The sequence below is a fragment of the Trichoplax adhaerens genome, genomic scaffold, assembly GCF_000150275.1.
Source record: "Trichoplax adhaerens TRIADscaffold_25 genomic scaffold, whole genome shotgun sequence".
NCBI lineage: Eukaryota > Metazoa > Placozoa > Uniplacotomia > Trichoplacea > Trichoplacidae > Trichoplax > Trichoplax adhaerens.
In genome coordinates this window covers 501,829-527,258 of record NW_002060966.1, presented here as the reverse complement: position 1 = coordinate 527,258, position 25,430 = coordinate 501,829, and the positions used below count along the sequence as shown (strand labels likewise).

The 25,430-nt window shown below is 31.5% G+C and overlaps 3 protein-coding genes across 3 annotated transcripts; 1 reads left to right on the top strand and 2 right to left on the bottom strand.

The window, feature by feature from the left end:
* Window positions 1–253: 253 nt before the first annotated feature.
* On the top strand, window positions 254–4,672 carry TRIADDRAFT_61592 (uncharacterized protein; the record flags this gene model as incomplete). Its single annotated transcript, XM_002117548.1, has 18 exons — window positions 254–372; window positions 680–726; window positions 842–949; window positions 1,070–1,170; window positions 1,262–1,316; window positions 1,952–2,031; window positions 2,162–2,285; window positions 2,388–2,446; window positions 2,719–2,787; window positions 2,903–2,992; window positions 3,182–3,259; window positions 3,372–3,516; window positions 3,593–3,696; window positions 3,857–3,924; window positions 4,191–4,269; window positions 4,307–4,390; window positions 4,430–4,458; window positions 4,537–4,672. The coding sequence occupies 18 exons, from the start codon at window positions 254–256 to the stop codon at window positions 4,670–4,672; spliced, it is 1,575 nt and encodes a 524-aa protein (XP_002117584.1).
* Window positions 4,673–6,897: 2,225 nt separating this feature from the next.
* TRIADDRAFT_61591 (uncharacterized protein) lies at window positions 6,898–9,543 on the bottom strand (the record flags this gene model as incomplete). Its single annotated transcript, XM_002117496.1, has 1 exon — window positions 6,898–9,543. One exon carries the CDS (start codon window positions 9,541–9,543, stop codon window positions 6,898–6,900), a length of 2,646 nt encoding a protein of 881 aa, XP_002117532.1.
* An 11,531-nt stretch (window positions 9,544–21,074) lies between these two features.
* On the bottom strand, window positions 21,075–23,120 carry TRIADDRAFT_61590 (uncharacterized protein; the record flags this gene model as incomplete). The annotated part of the gene is made up of 4 exons (XM_002117495.1): window positions 21,075–21,113; window positions 21,530–21,583; window positions 22,556–22,825; window positions 23,049–23,120. 4 exons carry the CDS (start codon window positions 23,118–23,120, stop codon window positions 21,075–21,077), a joined length of 435 nt encoding a protein of 144 aa, XP_002117531.1.
* Between the last annotated feature and the right edge of the window lie 2,310 nt (window positions 23,121–25,430).

Sequence of the window (25,430 nt, the reverse complement as noted above, 5' to 3'; positions counted from 1 at the left end):
ACGACATCGATGTTATACAATGACTACGTTAAAGTTAATCTATTAATAAAGTTCTTGGTACTAAGTGATCCATGAAATCAGAGTTAAATGTGAATTTTAAACCGTCACTATTCAATCGATTAGGTTGATCTGATTAGTTTAAGAAGCCTTATATAGTTGAAGCTACAAAAAGAAATCATAAGGAATTATTTAAAGTTACCATTACAGTTGAAAATAAATTGTGCGTAACTAAATATCATTATTGGATATTAATATGAGTGGACCGATACAGAGTTTGAAAAAAACCAAAAGGGTGCCTTTAGTGCCATCAAATCAGAAAGAAGGCAATCTATACTCCCTTCCAAAGCAGGAAGACAATGAAGAACAGATAACGTAAGTTTTAGAATGGTAGAGGATGGTATAAACACAAATTATAGTCATAAAGGCAGACACGGAGAATGAATGTTATGACTTGCTTATAATTTAATGATGTAATCTACTTTCCGCAGCGATAGACGATGACTTCTATTTATACTATCGATATGTAATTCACAGAGATTTGCGGTATTATTTCGTGTTAAATTAATAGACAACTCAGAAAGCTATACTCAAGATCGCATTCCTTTACACGTTGATGCCTAGTCTTCTGCATCATATTAGTCGATAATTTACTTTATGATTCAATCATTACATCAAATAGGAAAAAGAGAATCGCTCCATTCCGAAATACTCAAGTTCAAAGAACAGGTAGCGGCTTCAATATCTTCATTTGATTTATTCTAGTAATGACTTCATCACAACTGTAAACCTAATTGGCGAGATAGTTTTAAGTGTAATTGAATTTGCTATAAAATGAAATTAGATGAGGAACTATATGCTCAAGAAATGAATAAGAAATTTAGTGATTACTTACAGAAGGAAATAGTTAATGACATTCAGCACGATCGAAGCTCAAGAAAGTCACCTAGAGGTAAGCAGAATAATTTCCCGTTACGTTAGTTCCCTCTTGAACAACACTCAGGCTTGAACTGTAATAGCTACCGAATTCTATTTCGAATTATGATCTTAGCTAAACTGCCTATTATTTCAGGCGATAGTGAAGCAGACGCTGATCTTATGTCAGTTATGCTTAAGCGATTAACCACAACTGAGAAGCAATTGGCATTAGCGAAGCAAGATGGAGCTGAAAAGGTCCTATTTAACATTATGCTACTTATTGCTAGTAATATTCTGCTTATGAAATACAACAGTCTTAAATCTGTGTGATATTGAATCAATCTAGGATAAAAGAATTAGGCACCTAGAGTTCCAAGTCAAGCAGCTAAAGTTAAAGAATGGTAAGACAAATTCTATCTATTGCTTTGTAAGACTACCAGATATGATGAGATACTATAAATTCGCAAGCAAAAATGTTATTTGTGCAAATATAAACCTGAAGCTATACCACAGTCATGAATGGATTAACTTCAGCCATGCAGAAAATCTATTCTTTATTCCATCTTATAACGCAATGTTGTAGTTTTAAATAGTTGTATTGCAGAAAATTCGATATCTCATACCTTAATGACAAGATATTGTAGGGGTTCAGTGTACATCAGTGATCAAATTTCTAATTAATTTCCAATCATGGCCTAAACTTATATACGCTCACTTGACTCCTCGCCACTGATGTTATAATACTTATTTTATTATATAATAAACTTGTAATTTCGAAAGACTGATCAAAATTTTCGACTTTAGATGAATAATATGTCGATCATTAAGATATCTCATAGGACTACAATACTTACGTAACTCTATTCGCATTGCATATGACTTGTTCTTAAAATACTTAGAAAACTGATCAGTATATATGTACTTTCGTTTGATCTTCTATAATAAATTAGCTATTATATACAAATATCCCGTAAAAGACTAGGCACAAATCATTTCTGCTTTCATTATTTCATATTTTTAAATTCATCTCTTTTAGCTAGAAATGATGACGAAGAATCTTACAGAGAACTAAAAGCAAAATGCGTTACATTACAAAGACAAGTCCATGAAATGGAGGTTAAGATTTTCTCACGCCTTTGAATGGATATTGCTTAAATCTAACAATCTCAAATTTGTATTAACTTTATAATACACCATACAAGTTCATCTAAAATTCTTACTCTGTATCTGTCTCTAAATTACGCAGCGATTTTTGAATGATTATGGCCTCGTGTGGATAGGAGATGACGAAAGCGAAGACGACGAAGACAGTAGTACACAAGATAATTCTGAGAAACAAAATACTGCATCGACGACTATGTGGCAACCAGGTTTGATCATTCTCCCAAAATCAATCAGTCATTATCAATAAGCTTATTGCATGCAATAGGAATGATCGAAATTGATCTAATTTACATTCTAATATTTATCAGAACAATCACTTGCAACAGCAACGGCAATTGATTTTAATCTTGTGATTGAAAATATTAAGGTAAGTTAATATTGTACTACGTAGAGAAATTTGTGATTATCAAAATCTTTCTACAAGGTTTTCATACAGTATCAAACAAAGCATGACTTTTTTTAGAAATGTTAGACAGAAATTTTATTCTCACATGTTAATGTTTGCTACCACCAATAAGCACAAAATAGTTGCCCGAATGCCTGTTTATCTGAGAAAAATGCACGCTATAAGGCCACTATTCGATTGTGTTGGTTTCTGTATTAGTTAATCCTCTAACATTTGTCATTAACTGCTTGTAGGAACTAAATTTATTGGCAAATGCGGATAATCCTAAGATTGTCAAGACAACAGGAAGAGCTGTTTTTCAGGTTTATAAACGAGTTAATATTCAACATTCATATCTAAAAAGGATATGACCTTCGTCTCTGGTTTCTAGATGTGTAAACTCTGGTAACTGATGTACTTAAATACTTACCATTTCAGATTCCAGACGCAATTCCTATCTCGATTTATAGCAATGGTTTCGCTTTATACGAAGGTCCATTTAGGTATTATGATGAACCCTATGCACAGGTAAAACTGATTTACTAGCAAATGTTGCCTTTATCAGTATGCCTATAAAGGCGATTACCTAACCATCTACGTAATTAATAGCGTCTGATTTCATAACAGAAGTTTTATAGATTAAACTTTGAACCTTTATGTTAAAAATACTGATTTGAAATACATTTCTGTACGCATATTCTCGTATTGCTTATACAGCAATTTATTCGCGATATTTGTGATGGTTATTTTCCATCAGAATTACAATCTAGACATCCAGACGGCGTACCATTCCAGGTTATTCCTAAACTGAATGAAATATTAAAATCTTTAGAACTGAATTTCAAGCCCACTTGATTATGCTTCATTAAGACATTTGCTGAGAATTCTATCCTCTTATCGATTATAGATTTACGATCATCGTGAAACAGAATATCGAAATCAGCGATTAGATAATTTTCCTGGTCTTGGAAATATTTTGGGCGGAAAGTCGAATCCACCGGGCAACATGGTGTCGCGGCGGGATAAAGTTAAAGTCACTAGCAAATTAGCTGGTATATCATTTAATAGCTTAGATATGTATAGCCAAGGGTTGAATTGAGACAAAGTTCTTGAAAATATCTTGATTAGGAAAACCAGTTACTGTAGATAAATTTTTATCGAAGTTGCCTGAATCTGTCATACGCGATGGAAAAATTGTTAATATTCGATCAGATATTAAGGAAAATATTCAGGTAAACTATTTACATATCAAATCAATATATATATAAACTATTGTACGAGATTTGACAAAGATTTTGCTAAGACTCACAGTTCCATTATTAGCACTGCACCTCTTCTTATGTATTATTGAGAGGCTACTAAAAATTTTAAATTTAAACTAAAATTTATCAGACAAGCGATTCTACGAAAAGTAAAGTTGTGATCGTAGAAACTAAACAAGTGAAAGACATGAAAGTAAAGTAAGATCAGACGGCTAAATTAAGAATATAGTAATAAAATCACATAATTTAATTAATGCAGTATTTTATGATAAAGGCTTGTTCCATATTGATAGCTATATCTACGCATATACTTTTAGTTTACGAATTGTATCTGCTTAATAGGCAACCGGATTGTAAATAAATATAATTTTAAGCATACTAGGAAACTACCCATTCATTTAAAAGTTTTTAATCGATTTAATTTACCAAATTCCCGTTGGTTTCGTGCTGTTTTCTATCATTAGACACGCTGATGAATCTGAGAGGCCTGCAACTCCACATGATATTACAACGTTGCGAATTAAGAATGAAGACAATAGCCAAGTAATCATTAATTACTACGTTACTTTGTATAATGTAGGGCATTCTGGTGTTTGCGAACACTAGATTAAGGGATATGTATCTGAAGGCTGTTAAACTTTACCTATTTAATTTCACAATACAGGTATATATCGTTAAATTAAAATTTAATGATACGATTCAGGATCTATATAAATATATAAGTAACCAAAGGTAAAGTGTAAAAATACAGCTGTATCATCTATCAAATTTGAAGGCTAGAAGAAATTAAATTTACCTTTTGTTATAAAGGTCGTCTTCGGAACCACCGTTTGAGATTCGTTCTTCCTTTCCCAAGAAGCTATATACGGATATGGATGCAACGTTATATGAATCTGGACTAACGCCCAATGCAACGTTATTTCTAACAGCGAATAAATTGAAGTGAATCTTTATAAAGCTCTCTATTTAGTATTATTTACTCTTTTGGTAGATCGTTAATACTTCTTGAACATAAGTATTCGTATACTGTGATATGATCCATTTTGGAATAAATAGTATTTAGCCACTTATTTATTCGTAATTCTATTTAAAGTTTGATGACATCAAGGATTTGAATTTGTTCTTAAAATAATTAGAAAGTATAAAGGTGTAGTATTACTACAATTCAGATCATACGGCATTCTAATAAAAATTTGGTACTGTTAAATGAAACTTTACTACGAGTATGAATATCCATAGTTACATACAAATTGACCGCAAGCCGTAATGAACACTACTGTACAGGGAAACTCAATTTATGAATTACTCTCTTATAATCTAATAGGGATAGTTAATTAAAGTGGTTGCATAATGTTTCTACAAGAATTCTATTCTAATTAAAAGAGTCTATCAATTGTTTTACAGGAGCAGGGATATAAATCTGTATAAAACATTTCAATGCGATAGATTGCTAAAGTTCGAGAACAACAACGATTCGAATCTGTTCTTAAAAAATTTAGAAAGTATGAAGGAGTAGAACCATCATGATTCAGATCATATGTACATTTTAATAAGATTTATTGCTATAATAAGGCAATATTGAACGTTTAATAACTTACTGCTATATGAAACTCTAATAACTAACGAACAGTAAAATCAAAACTATAAATTATTCTTTTACAGTCAAACAGACGCTGCATAATAATTGAATACATAACATGTCTATCAAAAGCTCCACTCCAAGTAAAAGAGTCTATCAATTATTTTACAAGAGGAGGGATATAAATATCTGAAGCTGGATGCCATACTTTTCATCTAGCGTAGTAGGCGGGTGTTATAGCTACGAATTTAGCCCTGCACTAATAAAAAATTATAGTTATAATTCTACTTTACACTTACTAAATCGCTTCACCGATTGATTGATCAAACTTTGCTTGTCTGAATCTTTGAGAATAAAGTTTTGAATCGCTTAAAGTCATTGCTAAATGTTTTCTACATCTTACAAAACTACTAACGGCTTGAATTATATGAAAGACTTTATTAAAACGAATGAGTTATAGTCTAAACTAACGACAAAACAGTATGTATTTTATGAACCTCTTGCGCTTAATTTATAGCATAACTTAAGGTAAAGATAAAATAGGCAGGCTTGGATAAGCTGTCTAATCAAATGATCAAAATTTATGGGTAATGCCTCTAAGGAGACTTTTCTTAGACGTCGTCAAAGTTAATAAATTACTTCTGCAGGATAATAATTATTCATCAACGAAAGTATACTGGTTAACAATGGCTACACAGCGTACACAGTATTAACTTCGAGATATAATTGACAGTATATACATTTCATGACAAAGTCTTGACCGTGATAACAAGACAAATTTTTTAATCCTGTTAAAATACTATTTGGGTAAATTTAAATATTACCGCAAAAAAGTAGTAAAGTTTATATTTAACGCGAATGTTGCAGCATATATATATATATATACAGTTAGAGATCACACACAATTTATGTTTAACTCCTGTAGAGCCAATCAGATATCCATCGCGTTCTAAATTACTTCTATAACAGATATAGGTAATAAATTCTAGTGCTTTGGCTTAGTAACTAATTTCTAGAGAATTATAAACTATAGTAAAAAGTCTTGGACTTTTCGAGTAGTTGATTCAAATTCAATCTGTCCTGACAAAAATAATACAAAATCATATACATTTACTATATATTTTTGTAATGTTTCACTTAGATGTCCAGTTGGCATTTCAATTAAACAAAAATTTTTCGAACTTGCAGTTTCGTAGTCTTCTTTCTACAATTTCAATAGTGATTAAAGGTGTTCACCATATGATAAAAATTGTAGCTAAGTATTTCCCGTTATACAATTTTAATCCCTATAAAATGTGGCCAATCTGTTCGAAAATTGATATTATGATTTATCATTCGTTTACACCAAACATTTAATTCCAATGCGATGCTTCATCAATGTGATGCTACTAAATTAGTTTCTGACTATCCTGATATTAAGGCTACTTGGCTAGTAATGAATATTTTGAAAATCACAGGAAAATCAAAGCTCTCATATCTATTTATGTATTTAAAGACGAAACTAGATCAATTATATAATTATTACTTCAAATCCAAAGATAAGCCACAAATAATGCACAAGTAACCTGTAAAGATTTAATTAATGGCTAAAGTTATGACCGATTGCCTTCCCAGAAAATGTATTTTAATTTACTAAGTGAAATATTATTTGTAGTTAAGGTTGGTAATTTCTGGTGCAAAAGTTTAGCCTGCTTTAACAGTAAAGCAGCGTCTTCAGAATCTCCTTGCTGCTGAATGAGATCAGTTAACTTACTGTACAAGTCTAAAACGTCTTGATTCTCTAATTTCAATACATCAGCCTGAATTTGTAATGATTTCTGATACATGGTTCTTGCATTTTTGTTATCATGCAAGTCTTTGTAGGCATCTCCGATGAAATCATATAATTGAGCAACAAATATATGAGTAGGTCCTAATTGATCATCTGCAATTTTTAAGGCCTTCTGATACATGGTAAGAGCTTCTTGATATCGCTGGCGTTGCTGATAATCATGAGCCATAGCCTCATATGTATTAGCAACATTAATGCTGTTATCTCCGTGTAATTTAATTCGAATTGCTAAAGCTTTAAGTAATAGAGGCTGTGCATTATATTGCATTGATTGTCTAGTATGAACTGCAGCTAGATTTTGATACAAATTGGCAAAAGAATCACTGTTGCGATCAGCTGAAAGCTGAGTCCTAACATCGACAGCTTTATTTAAAACCATAAGAGCGTCGTTATAATTTTCTAATTTCATGTATATAGTTCCCAGTATCTGGAACAACTCTGCAACTTTTTCGTCTATTTGGCGCAGATCAGTATAACGAATGTCCAAAGCTTTCGCATATAAAACTTCTGCTTGATCATAATCCTCGTTCAAGTATTGTACGTAAGCTAATTCCTCATAACGACCAGATACCTCTAAGTTGCTATCCCCGATAGCTGCTATTAACTTTGTTAATGACTTATGATAGTAAAACTCTGCCCTGTTATACAATTTTTGGGCTTTATATATTTCCCCGATACGAAGATAAATATTGGCAACATCCCGGTGTTCCTCCGTCACTAAGGGTATTAGAATCTCTAATGATGTCTCTAGCGCGGTAATTGCTTCTTCATATTTAGATTGTAATGCATGGATTGTTGCAATTTCTTCGTATAACACAGCAACATCTTTATTTTTGCCATCAGTTAGATGCAAGCGAATATCAAGAGATTTTTGAAGCATTTCTAGGGCATCTTCCAGTCTTCCAACTTTGGAGTAAATAACAGCAACATTTTTATAAGATGCAGCCGTATTAGGACTCATTCCGCCATTCACATGTAAGCGGATCTTGAGCGATTTTTCGAATAAATCCAAAGCTTCATGATGCTTACGAAAAATCATGTAAATAAACGCGATACTATCTCCGGCTTCAGCAACAGATGGATGGCTATCTCCGAAGACGATTAAACGAATTTTTAGAGATCGAAGATAAGATTTGATACTCTCAGGAATATTACCTCGGGCATAGTTAATATCACCTAAGCGAAAATATATCCTCGCAACATCGACATTATTTTCGCCAGTTAATGCTAACCGCATACGTAAAGTCTTAGCAAAAGTGTCTTGTGCTGTTTCATATTCAAAAAGTTCATAAACTGCTTCTGATATAGCTTCCATAGTAGCAGCGATATCCACGTGCCTATCCCCATATATCTGAGTTAATTTTGTCAATAGACTCCGCAGTAATCCTAAAGCAGAATCATATTTTCTCTGTAAATGATAGACTTTAGCTATTTTTAACGTTAGTGCTGTAGAATTTGGATTTTCTTTTTCATCCATTTGCTGATACATTTTTTGCACTTTCTTACACAAACTCATGGCTTCGTGATATTCCGATTGCTGAATATGCATATCAGCCATTTTAATATATATAAGAGCAATATCTTCATGCTTTTTGCCAAATAAATCCAAAGTCATATTTAAACATGTCTGATAAATGACCGCCGCTTCTTCATATCGCAACTGTTTAACAGCAACATCACCTATGTGTTGATAGGATTGAGCGACATCACGATGTTTATCGCCATAAATTCGTCTACAAAGATTGAGCGATTTTTGATAGAAGGACAAAGCCTCATTATAATGGCATTGCTGCATATGAACATCTGCTATATTATTATATGATTTGACGATTTCGATATCATTTTGGCCTAATTCCCTTAAACGGATATTATATGATTTTTCATAATTGTTTTGGGCATCATGAAATCGATTCATTCGGCAATAATACAACGCGAGGTCATCGTAAGCTTCCGTTACTTTTAAATTTTCAATCCCAAATAATTCTAATCGAATTTGAAGGGATTTTTCAAGCATGATTAAAGCTTTTTTGAATTGGCTTAATTTTGAATATAATTTTCCCATTTGGCGATATAAATCAGCAACTTGAACGGTCTTCTCTCCGGTTAATTGGACTTGCAATAGAATCATTTTATAATACACTGATTCTGCATCTGTCCATTCGCTTTGTTTCTCATGAGCTATCGCCATGCCATGATAAATATCTAGCATGGGGTTATCCAATTTGTTACTTGATCTATTAGGATTTGTAGAATTAATGGTATCCATCTCTTGCAAAGCATCTTGATATTCTTGAAGCGATTCTTGATATAATCCTTTATCTAGAAGTCGTTTACCCTTTGCTATCATTGCTCTTGCCGTTGCGTTATAGTCTACCGTTCTAGATTGTAGACTGCTACCAGAACCCATCGTAAGTTGCTTCTTACTTTTTGATTGATGAAGTTGATGAACTTTTTTAAAACCTGTGAGTTGGATATCCTTTTAATTTTCGAATGTTACTCTTAGTTTTTACAGATACATGAGAAGTTTACGAACTGCTATGATTTCAAACTTAAATTCTTAATTAAGTAGGAGAATATCGTTGTCAGTACGACTTCGAATTAACATCGGAATTATTTACTTAGGCAGTGCTTTGCGTCATTAACCATGTGACTTAATCGATCAAAAAAAGCTTAAATCACAATTGGTGATTAAGAAATGGTGATAAAAGCATGACTGTCAATATTCTGAACCAATTAATTTCTTGATTCGCTCTTTTATTATCAACAATCATCAGCTATCGTAAAATCCATAACAAATATGGCACGATTCCGGTACTATTTCAAATTGCTACCAAAGAAAAGTCTACTACCAGTTTGATTTTATAAGAATAAAATGATCGTAAAAAATAAAATGCAATAGAAATGCCTACATCTGTTACTATGGTGATCTAGATCGTTCTCTTTAGCGCCCTTTTGGGCTGGAGAGGTCATGAGAGATTATGTATATACACCATGGCCTAATTATCAAAATATTTTGCAGTTACCGGGTAAACTGTTATTACGTAGTCATATCAACAAGTGTCTCGAACAGAAATTTTCGCGTATAATGCTTTTAGAAACGGCAATCTAAAGTATTTCCTGCCAATATCTTTTATGCTCAGTACGACATGGTTGATTGCAATAAATTAAGGTCAAATTACTTATACAAATAGGGCAGTAAAATGTTTCTTCATTCTTAGCTGAGTAATATAAAAGCTAGTATTGGATTACAAACCACAGCATGAGCGCTGCATAGTATAGCAGATTTAAAAAGAACTTATTTCATTCAAATTAATAGATCTTATCTATGGCCTCTTCGATAACCATTTCTAATCGGTTTCCTATTTTATTTTTGGCATAATATAATATAACTAAAGAATGTGAGAAACATGTTGCATCATAATGATACAGAAACGCTTCACAGCTACTGAAATATAAGTATATCAGAATAACAATAAATTCTTTTTTAGATGACTATGACCAAATCGTTTTGTCAATTGATCTATAATGCGTACTCAATTTGCCTACAGGCACAATTATAATTGACCTATTATGCTATGTGTGACATTATAATTGACTATCTCATTTGGTAATGGATTAAATTAAACTGCTGACAATAGCTAAAAAGCCATAAACCCTCCCAATATAAAACTCTCAACTGTTTACTATACCATATAGCTTTGTAATTATAAATATTATGTCAATGTCCTAGATACTATTTGCATTCTTACGACACAGATCGGAATAAGAAATAAGACGGACAGATGAAAGTATTTGTTATGATTTCCGTAGAATATTGTGTTGATGAAATAAGCTCTCTGTTGTACAAAGTTTCATTCTAACTTTAGCAGATATCTTATTATTAAGCTTGTCAAATTATCGAAACAAAATAAATGTTCGATAATTTATGTATCGAACATTGTCATAGATAATAATAGTTTTGAGTGAAGTTTGTACTGCTTCGCTTAATATTTTTTCATAGCTTAAACAAAATCTTCAGGTGTTATGCTCTCTACATATATTGTAATAGTTTATTACCGTAATTTAATTGTTGTTGCTCCTGATAGATTTATAATTATTTAATTGATCGATGTAATTTATAGGGAAAACTATTTTATTGGGGTAACTTTACTTCCGGAGATTTAAGTAAAAGTTAGTATAATCGTATAGCTTATGAAGCACTATAGCATCCGTCAATTCTTGATTACATGCTTCATAGCTAATGTCTGCTTAGTACAAATTTTACACCCATTATTTCTAATTATTTAGATATTTCTCCTTATGCGTTTGCTATCAGTATATTCTAATAATTATAATTAAAGTTCATTTATAATTGGAAAACATTCATGACGATTTAGCTATAGAGATTCTTTATGCTATATTTACTAGTTTATGATTCTCTTTATTGAGAAACTACTTAGTAATTGCTTATCATTGTAAATTGTACAGTATATCTAACTAATTTTTCAGTCAAGACTCAACTATTTTCTCGTGAAATTCTCTAAATTTATAATAGTAATTCTCTATGGTGTTAACCAACTCTATTTTATTTACTTTTTAATTGTAACTATATTTTGTAATATGAATTTAATTGTGAAAAAGTGGTAAGCCTGTGACAGGAATGATTAAGAAAAGTTAATCTAGGTCAAAATTTTCATTCAAATCTTTGATATATACTTATGAATAATTTTATGATTTATATCGGATTAAAGTTGGTGATAATATATTTCATACCAAATACAATGTGTAATTAATTAATCGATACTAGGTATGATACCTTACAAATCGATTAATTAATAAGTAACCAGAAGATTTATCGATGCATAGAGCTAAGTGCGGTCTTAATAAATTACTACCTGTTACAGTATATAACACTGTAACATGTAGTAATGTTATACACTGTAAAATCGAGATTATAGTACAAACATCTATGTTAGGATAATTTTGTTGATTTAAACTTATATGAAGAGTTCTAATTTAGATATAAGACATTTAAATGTAGCACTTGCTTTTATGGTGATTATACAGCCTACTAAAGTTAATTGTTTAATTAGAGAATCGAGAATAATCTTCTTACAATTCAAATCACTGTAATTATAATTTACTTATGGTAGATTGTAGATTATCGCAGAAATGTTCCAGGATCGGACATATTGTAATCTGACAATTTTGTATTAGTCATTCGATGTCTATGTTCGTAAATACCATTGTCTTCATTAGGTAGCAGTAGATAAAATTAGCCTTTGATTCATTATCAGTTTTCAACGTTAATATTACTAACTAGGATGTCTTTGCTATTGTAAAAGAGCCGATAAATGCGATAAATCGCATAATAAAGTGAGTTCTTATGAGTAGTGTTTAACGTAAGATACGAGGCGTAGAAGTCTTTTTATAGTCTACTAGTATAAAAAAAGAGTTCTTGAAAGAGTAGATACTGCTCCCTGATATGTGGTTCAGGGAATCGACTGATTGATCGTGCATTACGTCATCTTGTTGCAAAGCTGTTTTATAACACTACCTTACCTGTGCACGCATAAAAGTTTGAATACCTGTACCTCATATTGGATATCAAGTAGCTATTATCTAGTAAATGTATATGATGTAAACAGTATTGATATTATTCGAAGATAATCTATTAGTGTTGCTTATCTATATTTTTTTTGACTTTGTATATTGAACACTTTCTAACTATATCACCATAATAGTTGTAGTGAGTTTCTATAATATAGTATACATTAGCTATACTGATAAAACGATATCTGGTTAAAATAAGATTGCTACAGTAGATTATTCAAATTGAAAGGGAATCCTAAGGAAGTATTTATGTAAAGTTGTGTGATTAGTTGTTAGTTTTATTAGGATAACTCAATACTATTTCATGCCAATTTTATAATTTGGTATTTATTTGACTGTGACTAAAATCATAAATTACCCTTTAAAAATTGTATTCTTTCAACGTATCATAAACCTCACAGTATAAGAGGCTAATTTAATTAATTGTAATAATTTCAGGAATTATAAAATCCTGAATTATTTAATTCATGAATATGCTACGTACAAATAATTAGTTTATTCATTTGATTAAACCTAAAATAAGCCTTCCACCGTACCAGTTATTATTTAGAAAATTGTCCAAAGTCAGATTTATATTTCATCAATCCATCGTCTCATAACGGACACTTGAAGGTTTATTGCTGATCAACAACTGTATGGGGAATTCGTGCCTATGAGGACCGAAATTGTGATAGAAGAAGAGAATAAAAGTAACTGCATTTTTCTCTCATCGACCTGATAAATCACCATTCTATCTTGCTTTCAATTAGAATTGTCTTTTTGATGCATTTATAGCTCTAGCAAAGCAATTTATTTCTCTACTTTAACTGTAAGTAATGTTGTGCTTGTGGTTAGTAAAATAATTTCTTAAACTCTGACTGAATTAATAGGACGTGGAGTGAATATTTAATTCAACAAACAGTACATCCATAAGAGAAATATGTATTATTTATTAATATAACTTAGTAAATTCCGACTTATTTCCATCCAAATCAGCTTAACCTTGCTATTAGGAGCTAAAGATCAGAATAATATGCCAAAGTTTTTAAAACTTTAAAATATTTAAAAACTGCTATTTCAACACAGGCTCAAGTAAGTTATATACTAATGCAATGCGAAATGCTATAGGAAATTAAAAATGACTTTTACTAACCAAATTTTGGATGAATTTTGACGAAATAAAAAGTGTAAAATCTAATGAATGATGAAATTTAGAAAATTTCATCGTAACAGGGATACAACCAATTGAATTTGTAGTTTCAGCAACAATTCTGACAGTCTGTCTGGGTGATGTAGTAGTAAACTATTTTATACGTATAAAATATACTTACCACTACAAATTGGATCTGTTAGTATGCAAATATTAATGTAATAATGTTATAAACATAAAATGAAATTAATAGTTAGTCATCAGATGTCTTTATTCGTAAATACTGTTGTCTGTATTAGGGAGCAGTAGCTAAAATTAATATCTAATTCAGTGAATTATTCCAAAGTTAATCGTACAAACTAAGATTCATAAACTCTTGAGGAAGAGTGTATAATTGCAGTAAATCGGGTAATAAAGTTAATTCTTAAACTAAGTGTTTAACGTAAAATATGAGGCGTCTAAGTCTTTGTATAGTTTGCTAGTTGAGTAAAGTATTCATGACAGTGGTGATATCGTTGCTTGATACGTGGTTCAAGGAACTGACTTATAAATCATACATTACGTTATCTTGTTGCAAAGCTGTTTCGTGACAACAAAATCGAAAAAATCTCATTCTTCTTACTTTAAAATTTTCTACTGTGTCGATAAATTACTTCCTCAGCTATAGTTCGCCGATCAATTCTCTAAAAAATACTTCATCAGCTAGTTTCAAGCTTACAAATCTTAATTTCTGAAATCCTTACAAAAGTGTCCTCTCACTTTATGAACAAGCAACCAATTGATTATTCAACTAACTAACCAACTAACTAACTAACCTACTAACTAACTGTCCAACTAATTTACTAAATTACCAAAATATTGATAGCTGCTATGCAATCGCTTATATACTAAGTTGTAATGATTTCAGCAAAAGTTGATAGTAATATGTATTAAAAATACTCTTGCTGAATTAGGTAACGACAAAATGACGTATTCTGCATGCTCAATAAAGTATTTATAGATGGCAGATATTTTAAGACGGCACACTGCAGGATTACCGATTGGCATCACTTCCAATGAAATATTTTAGAATATATAACTCCATCGATGAAGAAGTATATTCGTATCAATCAAGATAAAAAGCTAGGCAAAAATCCGACATATCACTAATGGAGCGGATAAAATAATTATAGTGTTACTTTACGTTAATAATCAAAATAGTACATCAATTTTGAATAAATCTGCTAGATGCCACTTTATTCTTATAAAGTTTAGCTCTATACAAGAAATAATATGAATTAAAAAAATGTTCTAATAATTTTTTATAGTTTAGTTGCAACCTAAAGCGCAACTTTCATTTTGCAATGGATGATAAAATTCTTCGTCGGATAACTAATCAGTTCTTTTTAATGATCTCTAACAACTCTTGTGGAATTTTCTTTGATTATATATTAGCAACAGTTCCATTTTATAATAAATAATTAATTGAAAAACCTCCAGTACCTTCAATAGCGTAAATTCCAAGTAACGTGCTGATTTCGGCAGTATTCTAATCTTTAGATCACTTTTTAATTAAAATGTTTATATAAAATTTACTCTATCAAATGTAGTTATGATGTTTCGATATTAGTTAAAACTAAAATATTTTATGTAAAATATTCCTGCGTGAGTAATGCTACAAATTTTCGATTAAAAATTCGTTGCAATGGAAAGATAGGAAATTATAATTTACTACAAGCATATGAGCATATAAATTTGCCTTCAAGCTCTATTGATATTTAGAGATCGGTTACATCTAGTTAAGTATACTTTACGTTAAGATTATGAAGTATAAATATGTCAAACCCATAGTTCTTAACTAAAGCAAAAATCAGGGCAGTATATATATTTTGCGGCCATAAAAGGGCTACTCAAAGTATTCCTGCTATCTTGATCCAATTTTCTCATTTTATTATCTATTTACCCATCTTTTGTGGTCTATAGTAAAATAATAGTGAATTTAGCATGACTATTGACGTACTTTATTTCTTTTTAATTTTAAAATACTTTCAGGGAGGCAAATTAGCGGAATTTGTAATATTTATCTCCAACATATTTCCTAATTTCTTCATGTAGCCCCTAATCTTGTAAATTTACACTTACTGTACTTGTGAAAATATCTTGATACCTACCCAGATTCACAAAAGTTTTCGCTTCTTGTTCCAATATTCTAGCCAGGCGTTTACTGCTTTCTTGGCTAATGTAACCATGTGTCACAAATCTCCTCTGCGACACTTGTACTATCAAGGCTAGCAACTACTAACCTACTTACTGTCACCGACTATTCTTCAAACTAACTCTTGATGAATAGTACAGACTAAGACTAACTTTCTTAATCTCAGTGAGAGACTATTCGATAGCGTTTAGAGTTACTTTATTATTTATCAGCTCAGATCACTAACTAGATCAACTGTAAAAAACTCTCTATGTGTTTGGGCCGTGACCCTTTATATATCTTTCCAGTGTTTTGCTGGCGCACGGTCACACTAAATAACTTCTATGCATTAATACCTTCTTCTTCATCATTGGATTAGCGGTATTTAATTCATGTCGCGAGAAGGTTTCTACTAAAATAACATATTTTCCTTTGATAAAGCAACTAAATATCGATTAATAAATTTATATATTGGGGGCATTTCAAGCTGACTACCACAAATTTATGTCCTTGAGTGTAAACTAGGGATTATTTATCGGTAGATTTGCTGGTTTCAATGATAGAATTGTGCATCGTAAAGCAAATTCGACCAGTCTAGTCGACAAGTTTAATTCAAATAAAACTTATAAATGAGCTCGTTCTCGTATTGATACTCCATTTGATCATCCTACAGGCAAACATCGAATCAATTTACACGGCAGCTTTTTAAGTTTAGAAAATGCAAGTTTCAAATAATTCAGCTTTCTAGTAGCCTACGTAAAGTAACGTATGTAAATAGAGGTATCAGTTCTTAATTATCGTATTCATTTTCCTATAAAAGTTTAGAATGAATATTTAGTAATTAACCCTTTATTTCGTGCAGCCGCTCTAATGGATTGACTTTATCATATATCTCTTACGTTTAAACAATGTCCTTATAAGCCATTTGCTCGGCGAAGATTACGCCATTCAAAAAGTAGAGAGCTATTGGTAAGGTATCTATACTATTTCTGTAAAATTTCATTTGATGTAATCGTTTTTAGTTGGAAATTAGTTCAGCAATAAAGTTCCATTCGTAGAGGAGAGCACAGTCGTAAATTTTTTTGGGTACCTTAACCAATAAGTATTAAAAGTTCAAATTGGAAGAAATCATAATTAAGTTTTGACTATAAGTTATGTTTGATAATGCACTGGCGACGGTAACATATCGCCCTTATTGTTGAATAAATTAGCAATATTATTATACGTTAGTAGGAATTGCTATGGACTACCCTATAGAACTTATAGAAAAGTTTACAAGTAGTGTACTTGCGAGAGTAGGGATCCTTTCAGGATCCTCACTAACAATTATTTCAAGAAGTTTAGAAACTACATAGATATACGTGAGCAACACGTTAGGTCTTCTCGTATAGAAAAACAATTCCCTGGGAGGTTACACTAACTAGTTTTAAATAAACAATCTATCGAACGAACAAAGCTAATATTTATGCAGGGTTAGTAACTATCGAATCAAAAATTAAAATACAAGCCTATGATTCAAGAAAATATGTTACTCTTGATTCAGGAAACATTTTAAGCTACAACGAGCATAAAGCGAAGTAATAGAAGAAATGTTAAGATCATTTTAGCTTATTGCAATCTTCAATATTATTTAAAAAATCGTAATGGACACAAAACTTTTGTTCAGGTTTACTTAGTCTCATTCCTTCACTTTGCTGTACTTGTCACTCATGTAGAGACCAAGAGCTTCATGTTATAATACTTGCAATGTAATAAACTGATCTATTGATAATGTTTAAACCTAGAGATTGATTAGGTTTGAAACGATGCATAGTTAGTTTCGTATCAATAAAGCTAAGCTTATGTTATTCTGCAGCGCTTTTAAGCATATCCCCCAAATATCACAATCATACTGCAAGTTAGAAATACGTAAAGATTTAAATTTATTACATCTGAATTATAACAAGGAATGAGGAAGCAGCTGAAGCTGGCTCAAAGGCAATCGTATATAATTTCTATCAGGAGCATATTAGCTACTAACACAAAAGGCAATGCGAGCGTAAATTTTTAAATAGCATTATCTAGGGAAACTATATAAGCTACATTCATCGTTAATTACTACAGAAGCACAGTGGCTGTCGCCAGAAATTTCAAAACAATAACGAAACTTGAATATACACAATTTATAACTAAAAACAGTACCAGCTAAAATTTATATAACCTAAAACCTAAGCAACGCAATAACAGGAGCTTGGTAGCTGGGCATTATCAATTAACACAAATTAAATTAAACTAGTACTATCCCAGTGGCTACAGCCTTTAGCTAAAGTCATTCGCATCCTCTTCAGTTCTTCATGGTATGGCTTGAAGCATTCAGCACACAAGCCAATCTAATTTGATGAAGAGATAAATAGATGACGATTTATTAATCGCTTATATATATGTTATGTTACGTTGAAGAGTTCATCCTAGTTTACCTTGCACGAGTCGCATTCCAATTTTGTTTGCTTTCTTTATTTGAACTTCTTCGCGCCGCAATGACATCTACGAGGTTTCTTCGATGGCACTACCAAGTGTATATCATTGTCTTCAAACCTATTTGAATCAAAAAGACGCTTTCGACTCCCTAGGAAAGTCGAAATTAGTAGCTTCACTAGTTTCGTTCGAAACTGCTTCGGTCCTCGCCTTCGGTGTTTCCCTGATCTCGTTGTCCTTCAGTGATCAGCAGATTGCAACAAGCAGACGAATGTATTTACAATCGATTGATCTAATAAAAACCAGAAAAGGTACTTCCATCACTTTCTGGACTTTCTCCTGGTAGGATAGGCAGCTCTGAGTTGATCAGTCCTATCCCACACCTCCCATAAACTTTACATAATGAGGTACAACTGATGGACTAGCGACCTCAATTGAATCACCAGATTTGCGTTTAAGTTTTATCGTTGACGCTTATGGATTCGTGCATGTAATAAACAAGGAACGAACTTGTTTATTATCATACCAAATTGAGGCTGCTAGTGTACCGCACTGTAAACTTTTACTATCACCTCGCTTCTTCACGATTCTATTACCACGCAATTCTCGAGGCCAACCTTTACGGTTTTGCCTGGCAGTTCCGCAGCAATATACCCCCTTAGATGGTCGCTCCAGAAATAACTCGGTACTCGTGAAGAAGTTATCCATGTAAAAATGAAAATTTCTCTCCTTCAAGTCCCGAGTTAAATCCTTCACGACTCTCGAACCAAGGCCTGTTTCTACACTACAGGATACCTTACCTGTGTACACTTTAAGTACGAAGCGTATCCTGAGTTAGGGTCTGCCCTCATTCGAATCTTATTTAGAAAATGAAAAATTTCAAATCAAAGATTCAATACGATTCTTATAATGAAATAATAACGGCGTAGTCAAAACTTGCGCAAAACTTAGAATGAAAATAAAATTTGCGTAAAATTAAAAATCATTAGATTAGTGTATTTTATATAAAGATATAGTTGAAATTTAAGACCTCGTTGAGGGAAGCTGCACTCTAAATTGTTTCTTGGTGATAAATACTATAATCACTACTATGCACTAATGTGTATTATATTCACCACCAGTATTTCGCAAAAAGAGGTAACTTTGAAAAGTATTAGCACTAAACTATTTAAACATTTTTAATTAACAGTTTCAGGTCATAGTCAGTTAGACTATTAGTGCAGCAGTGATAGGATTTGTTCTACGGTAGTTACTAGCTTGTTACATAACATCTTAATGGCATTACAAGTGATACTTGCTGCTACCCTACGCTAAGAAGTGTGCATATATGCATGTGTTGCACATAAACTATAATGTTTAATGGATGCCGTTTATTGTATGCAGCATGGCAACAGCTAATTTAGAAAGTATAAAATTTTCTCATCATTAGCCATAAGCGTAGTAGCATGGCAACAATGAATAATTTAACGCGCGATATATCAATTTTTAGACAGCTAAAATCGCGAATCAAAGCTGTTGTAGAAATATAACGCTATGTAACCATATCAGTACCACCAAGGTAATTCAATTTTCTTGCATTAAGAGTATACCATCATTTTAGTGCATTAGTTAATTACCATTCATTTAGATGGAAAATTTACTAGCAATGATATTATAGTTTTTCAATGAGGGTCTTGTATTTATTTACAATCACATTTTCGGAATTAACATTTTCGTACTTTTATCTAATCAAATTGAACATTTCAAACACTACCGCAGCATGACATCGTTATACCAACTTCGCTTCAAGATAATACCTCTATAATTCTGCTGGTAATGGGATTGGATTTCTTTTACTTCTATTTCGTGCAATTTTACTACACAGCCCAAATATAGTTACACTTAAAGTTTCTTAAAATAATATTTGAAGCTTTTGACTGTTCGATTAGCGTTTTATTGCATAGAATAACTCATTACTTATGCTTGATGATTATCCTAATAGTTTGTCTAGATTTTATAGCAATTTTTACTCGCTTCTATCTATCATCAACAAGTTTAGAAATATATGTATGTAAACTATTGATCCATATTTATTAAAACATCTTGCTTAGGGTGATTTATTTCGTTGATACTGGTACTTTATGAAAGATGTTCACATAGAAATAAATTAAATCTTCAATAGTCAAAAGGGTATCAGCATAGTTGTTACAATCGGTAAAATACTTGAATAGCTTTAATTTTTGAAGAATAAAACTATTGGGAATTTCCATTTTATTGTATAGAATATGATCAAAATGGATGCGTTGTACATAATCTTCTAGTCATTGAAGGTGAATATATGATCATTACTGTAAATATGATAGATAAAACTATCAGATCTTGTTTGCGATATTTTATCAAATTGCGACTAAAGCAGGGTAACAAATTGTAATAATAGTTTTTTAGTGTACTGGCAAGTACTGCTAATTGTGAATTAATAAGCATCAAGTGACCAGTGATTAAAATCAAGTATTACAAGCTAAGCTGTTGCTAAAGTTTGATACATATTGCAAGGCCGATTTTCTTGAGTTAGGTTCAACCTAATATCCCGGCAAAAATTGACTAATTTTGTCTAGTAGGCTGGACCATAACTTGGAGACCGGATTGGCGGCTAAATACATAAAAATGAATTTTTGAAATTATATGAATATCAATGATATTAAACGAATTTTATTTAAAGACGCCTTGAAAAGGATTGTACTATAATTAAACTGGTTTTAGCTAAAAATAACTTCAAATAACCCTCGCCACATAGCATTAGCATATATGACAAACGCATTTATTAAAAAGTATCCAATCCACCTAAATCATGAAATTCTATCGCTTGCATAATTCTGCATTATTTTGATGAACTGATGTAATTCTACTATTTTATAACGAACATTATTATACGTTGTCATGGTATATAATTGCTTTAACAGTTTATATCTTATCTAGATTTTCATTAGCTTATTTGCGATTAATATAAAAACATTACGCCTAATCTGCATGCAGCGTAGTCATTGCAGAAAAGTATGTTCGTCAAACCTTGATCAGCCCTTGGATCCATCTCACAGCTTTGCTGTACTTCCACTGTTGCAGCTAATACAAATGATATTAAAATTATGAAATCGCACCTAGTAATAAGTTACTAGCTAAAGCTCATAAATTTGATAAATCACAACAATTTCAAAAATATTTTTTATAAGCACTTATTTTGCTGGTCAGAAACCGTAGCTAAAATTTTCTATTTTAGCTGAGGATAAATAATATATAAGAAACTATCAGACTGTCTGATCAAGTGAAATTAGAAAATAAACAAATGTTGCTAAGCTTGTATTTGAGATGACGCATTTGAGTTCATTATATTTAAACAGCAAAAACATAAATATATAAATGTCATTGTTGATATACTAAGAGCCAAAAGTATGTTTATGCTAGAATGCTGTGATCTCTCGTGAAACTGTATCAATTTAATGAAATTGTTTACAATTATATCTACGGTATTTGCTTTTAGTAATAATCCTAGAAGATTTACTTTGCTCATGAAAAGCTGAAATAATTATATTTTTACGTATTCATATCATCGATCATAACATAGGCGTCAATCACTTTATTGGATGTGATTTACTAATAACAAAAGTTATCCATCAAATAATTTAGTTAAATTTTTGTATCATTCCAGATCGCACAAACTATAAGCTCATTCCTACGCTTATTAATCCTACAATAAATTGAAATATTTTTACTTTGGAAAAATATCTTTTCATTCATTTACACAAACAATATTTACCATTGCCCGAGTCGTGAATAGAAGCGCTTGAATGTTGGTTCATGGCTGAAATTCTGTCATTACTTCCTACAACCTAGATTATAAACTTGGCCTTCTTAAACATTTCTTCTAGGCAATGCGAATAAACTCACGACATTGAATATTATATGAATAAACTCATATTGAATATATCATAAATCATGGTATATCCATTTCTATTATTATTTATATGATATATATCCTAAATTAATTTTCAAAAACTTTTAACCTGATATTGGGCTAGTAAATTACGTAATTCTTACCCATGATTTTAATGAATCTAGAAGATGCAGCATATTTTCAGATAGGGAATAGCTATTGAAACCTTGATTATAAATTAGGTTGAAAGATCTTCTGCCACAGATATATGGGAATAAGTTTTGCCTTGTCAGATTATTGGTTAGTCCGTTTTCGATATCGAAATTTTCCAATAAAACTGGTATAATCGGCTTAGCCAGTTCAAATGCCCGCTCCAGTTCCTTACAGCAGCATACTGAGTCTGCATAATCTTGACTTAAACAACATATGAATATCTACAAGCATCAAGTATAGAAAATAGTCTTATGAATCACCGATACCTCGAACCATTATTCGTTATTCAATATCACTGCTATAGAAATATGGATAAGAATGATAAAAGATAGCCTGATCAACCTATGTTTTCTTCTGTTTGGTTATCTTTTTAGGGTTAATTGGAAATCTTAACAGACCTTTATCATTAATGCAAGTTTTCTAATCAATCATTGTTAAAAGTACCTTGGCGGAACAGATGTTATAATCCTTTTCTAGGGTCAAATTATCTCCGGAAAGCACTTGATTTTCGTGCATTCTTATTTTTAAGTTTGGAAATCTATTTTCTAAAATCTCTTTTATACACTCTGCTTGATCATACTTTGTGCTGTTAAAACTAATAAACACATCTACACCAGTAATGATTACATAGTATAGACCATATAAGATTTATGATAGCAGGTTTAATTTATTTTAATTTATAAATTTTTTACTCAACTATCGCTTATTATGATGGAAATTTACTGATTCATTTTAGTGTAATTTAATTTTACTTACCAATTATATCCATTTGCAATTACTGGAGTATTGAAGTCTTTGAAGAAATAGTGCAATAAGATTTAAAGTTAGCAAAACAAAGTAAAATAAAGTCAAGTTTTGCGTGTAATAAAATATCTCTTACATATCTAATAAAATCTCACTTAGTTAAATGTGTCAAGGTATGTATTATAACTTCCACTGAAATAGCTTGATTAGCCTGTTGTCGTTAGCTATAAAGAATTAATCTAGGATGGATGACTGTGAAGGAAATAGAATATGCCACTCGACAACCTTCCATGAGACAGAACAGAAGGTGAATATAAGGCTGACGGCTAGCTGCCTAATTTGACAACTTTATTATTTGTCATTAACGACTTATAGTTGGTAATTGTAGAAAACACTGCAAGTTACCATAACGGTAAATATTCACCTTGCTAATAAAGTAACTGTTGAAGATATGATACGGTAGAAATTGGAAATATTTCAAAGTTGTTAGAATAATCTAATTGTTAAGCTAAGGTGAAACTTTACATCTTCTACCTATCGTGCAAATTATAATTCTTCTGATAAGAATTGATCAGTTCTTCCTGATACTTTATTAATCATAAAAATTAACACATTACTGCTTCTGAACATAATTATGAGTATTAGTGTGATTGCAGTGCAGGCAATTAAGTAAAATATGAAGTATGAATACTAATAATGGAAGACCAAAAAATTCACTTTTAAAATTATAGACTACAGGGTAAAGAATGCTCAAACAACCACTAACTTACCCAATTTCTAGCATATTAGATTGAATTTAATGCATGTCACTCAGACGTAACTTACTAATTCGAACTTGATGACAGACATACCGTATGGTATATACGATTAGAAAATTTAGTCAATTACTGAGTTAAAATTTTAGTCATTGACGTAATAGTGCATTTTCTATATTGATCATAAAGCTCTTGCATATAGCCAATAACTGCCATGCTTAGTTGATGAGTTCAGTAAAGAAGAATCGACCTTGATTCAATCTGTAATGAAATTAATTATTATTTACTCACCTTCAAATTTGTTACTGAGTTCAAGTCGGAAAAACTGGACTCAAGTTTATCGACTAGATACTCGCAACTGCACAAGTAGAGTTCAGATGTTGTTTGAAAAAATTGGAATGAAGCGGCTTGTCAGCATTAGCAGCTATTGATTATCGTCATTTTGAATCACAATTGATTTCCTTTCTAACAGTGAACCTTAATGACCACAATTCCTTTCCTTCGTCTCATAATTATAATTAGCCATGAAGCAATCACATTAGGTCTATACAAATATTAAGTATCGTCCATGGACATAACAGAAAAGCTTTTTCCTTATACTTATCATCAACGTACGATACTTGCTCATATAGTCATGACTACTTCAATTAATTGTTATGATAATGCAATCCCATGGCTTTAACGAGATAATCTTGTCTTCTATAAGATCTCGGTTGTTCGGTTAAATGAATTAAAGTCTTCGATTGATATTTGATAATGCCAGGTGACTAAAAGTAAACAGTAGGTGAAAATCAATGCAAATCTACAACAGCCTCCTTTTCTGTATGCAGTTGGAAAAGGTTAGGTTTTTAGTACGAAATCTTGCTTTGACGCACCTTAATGAAAACTCTTCAATACTTGGTCTATATTTGCGTAGACTTGAGTAGCTAATATATAGCCGATATATTGTAAGTAAGGCTATTTATGTCATTCTGCAAATTCTACAATGCAACACTTGGATTCTTTAGCTGAACTTCAGCAAAGCTAAATTTTTTCTCAATTAACTCATATTTAGTCAACTGATACTATCCCTCCCAAAAGCTTAGATCTGTTTCATACCCTCTTATAGTCTACTTGAAATGTCATTAAATTAAAATTAATTTCAGGCCACAACAGCTTCCTTTCTGGTATGCAGTTAAAAAAGACTAGTGCAAACTCCCCGTCGCTTTACTGACGGTTTACGATAATGTGCTCATTTAACAGAGGTTCAGTAACTATCAGATCGCTGACTAACGAACATTATCCTCTTAGAAATACTTTTTGTAATATGATATATAGCAATCAAAAA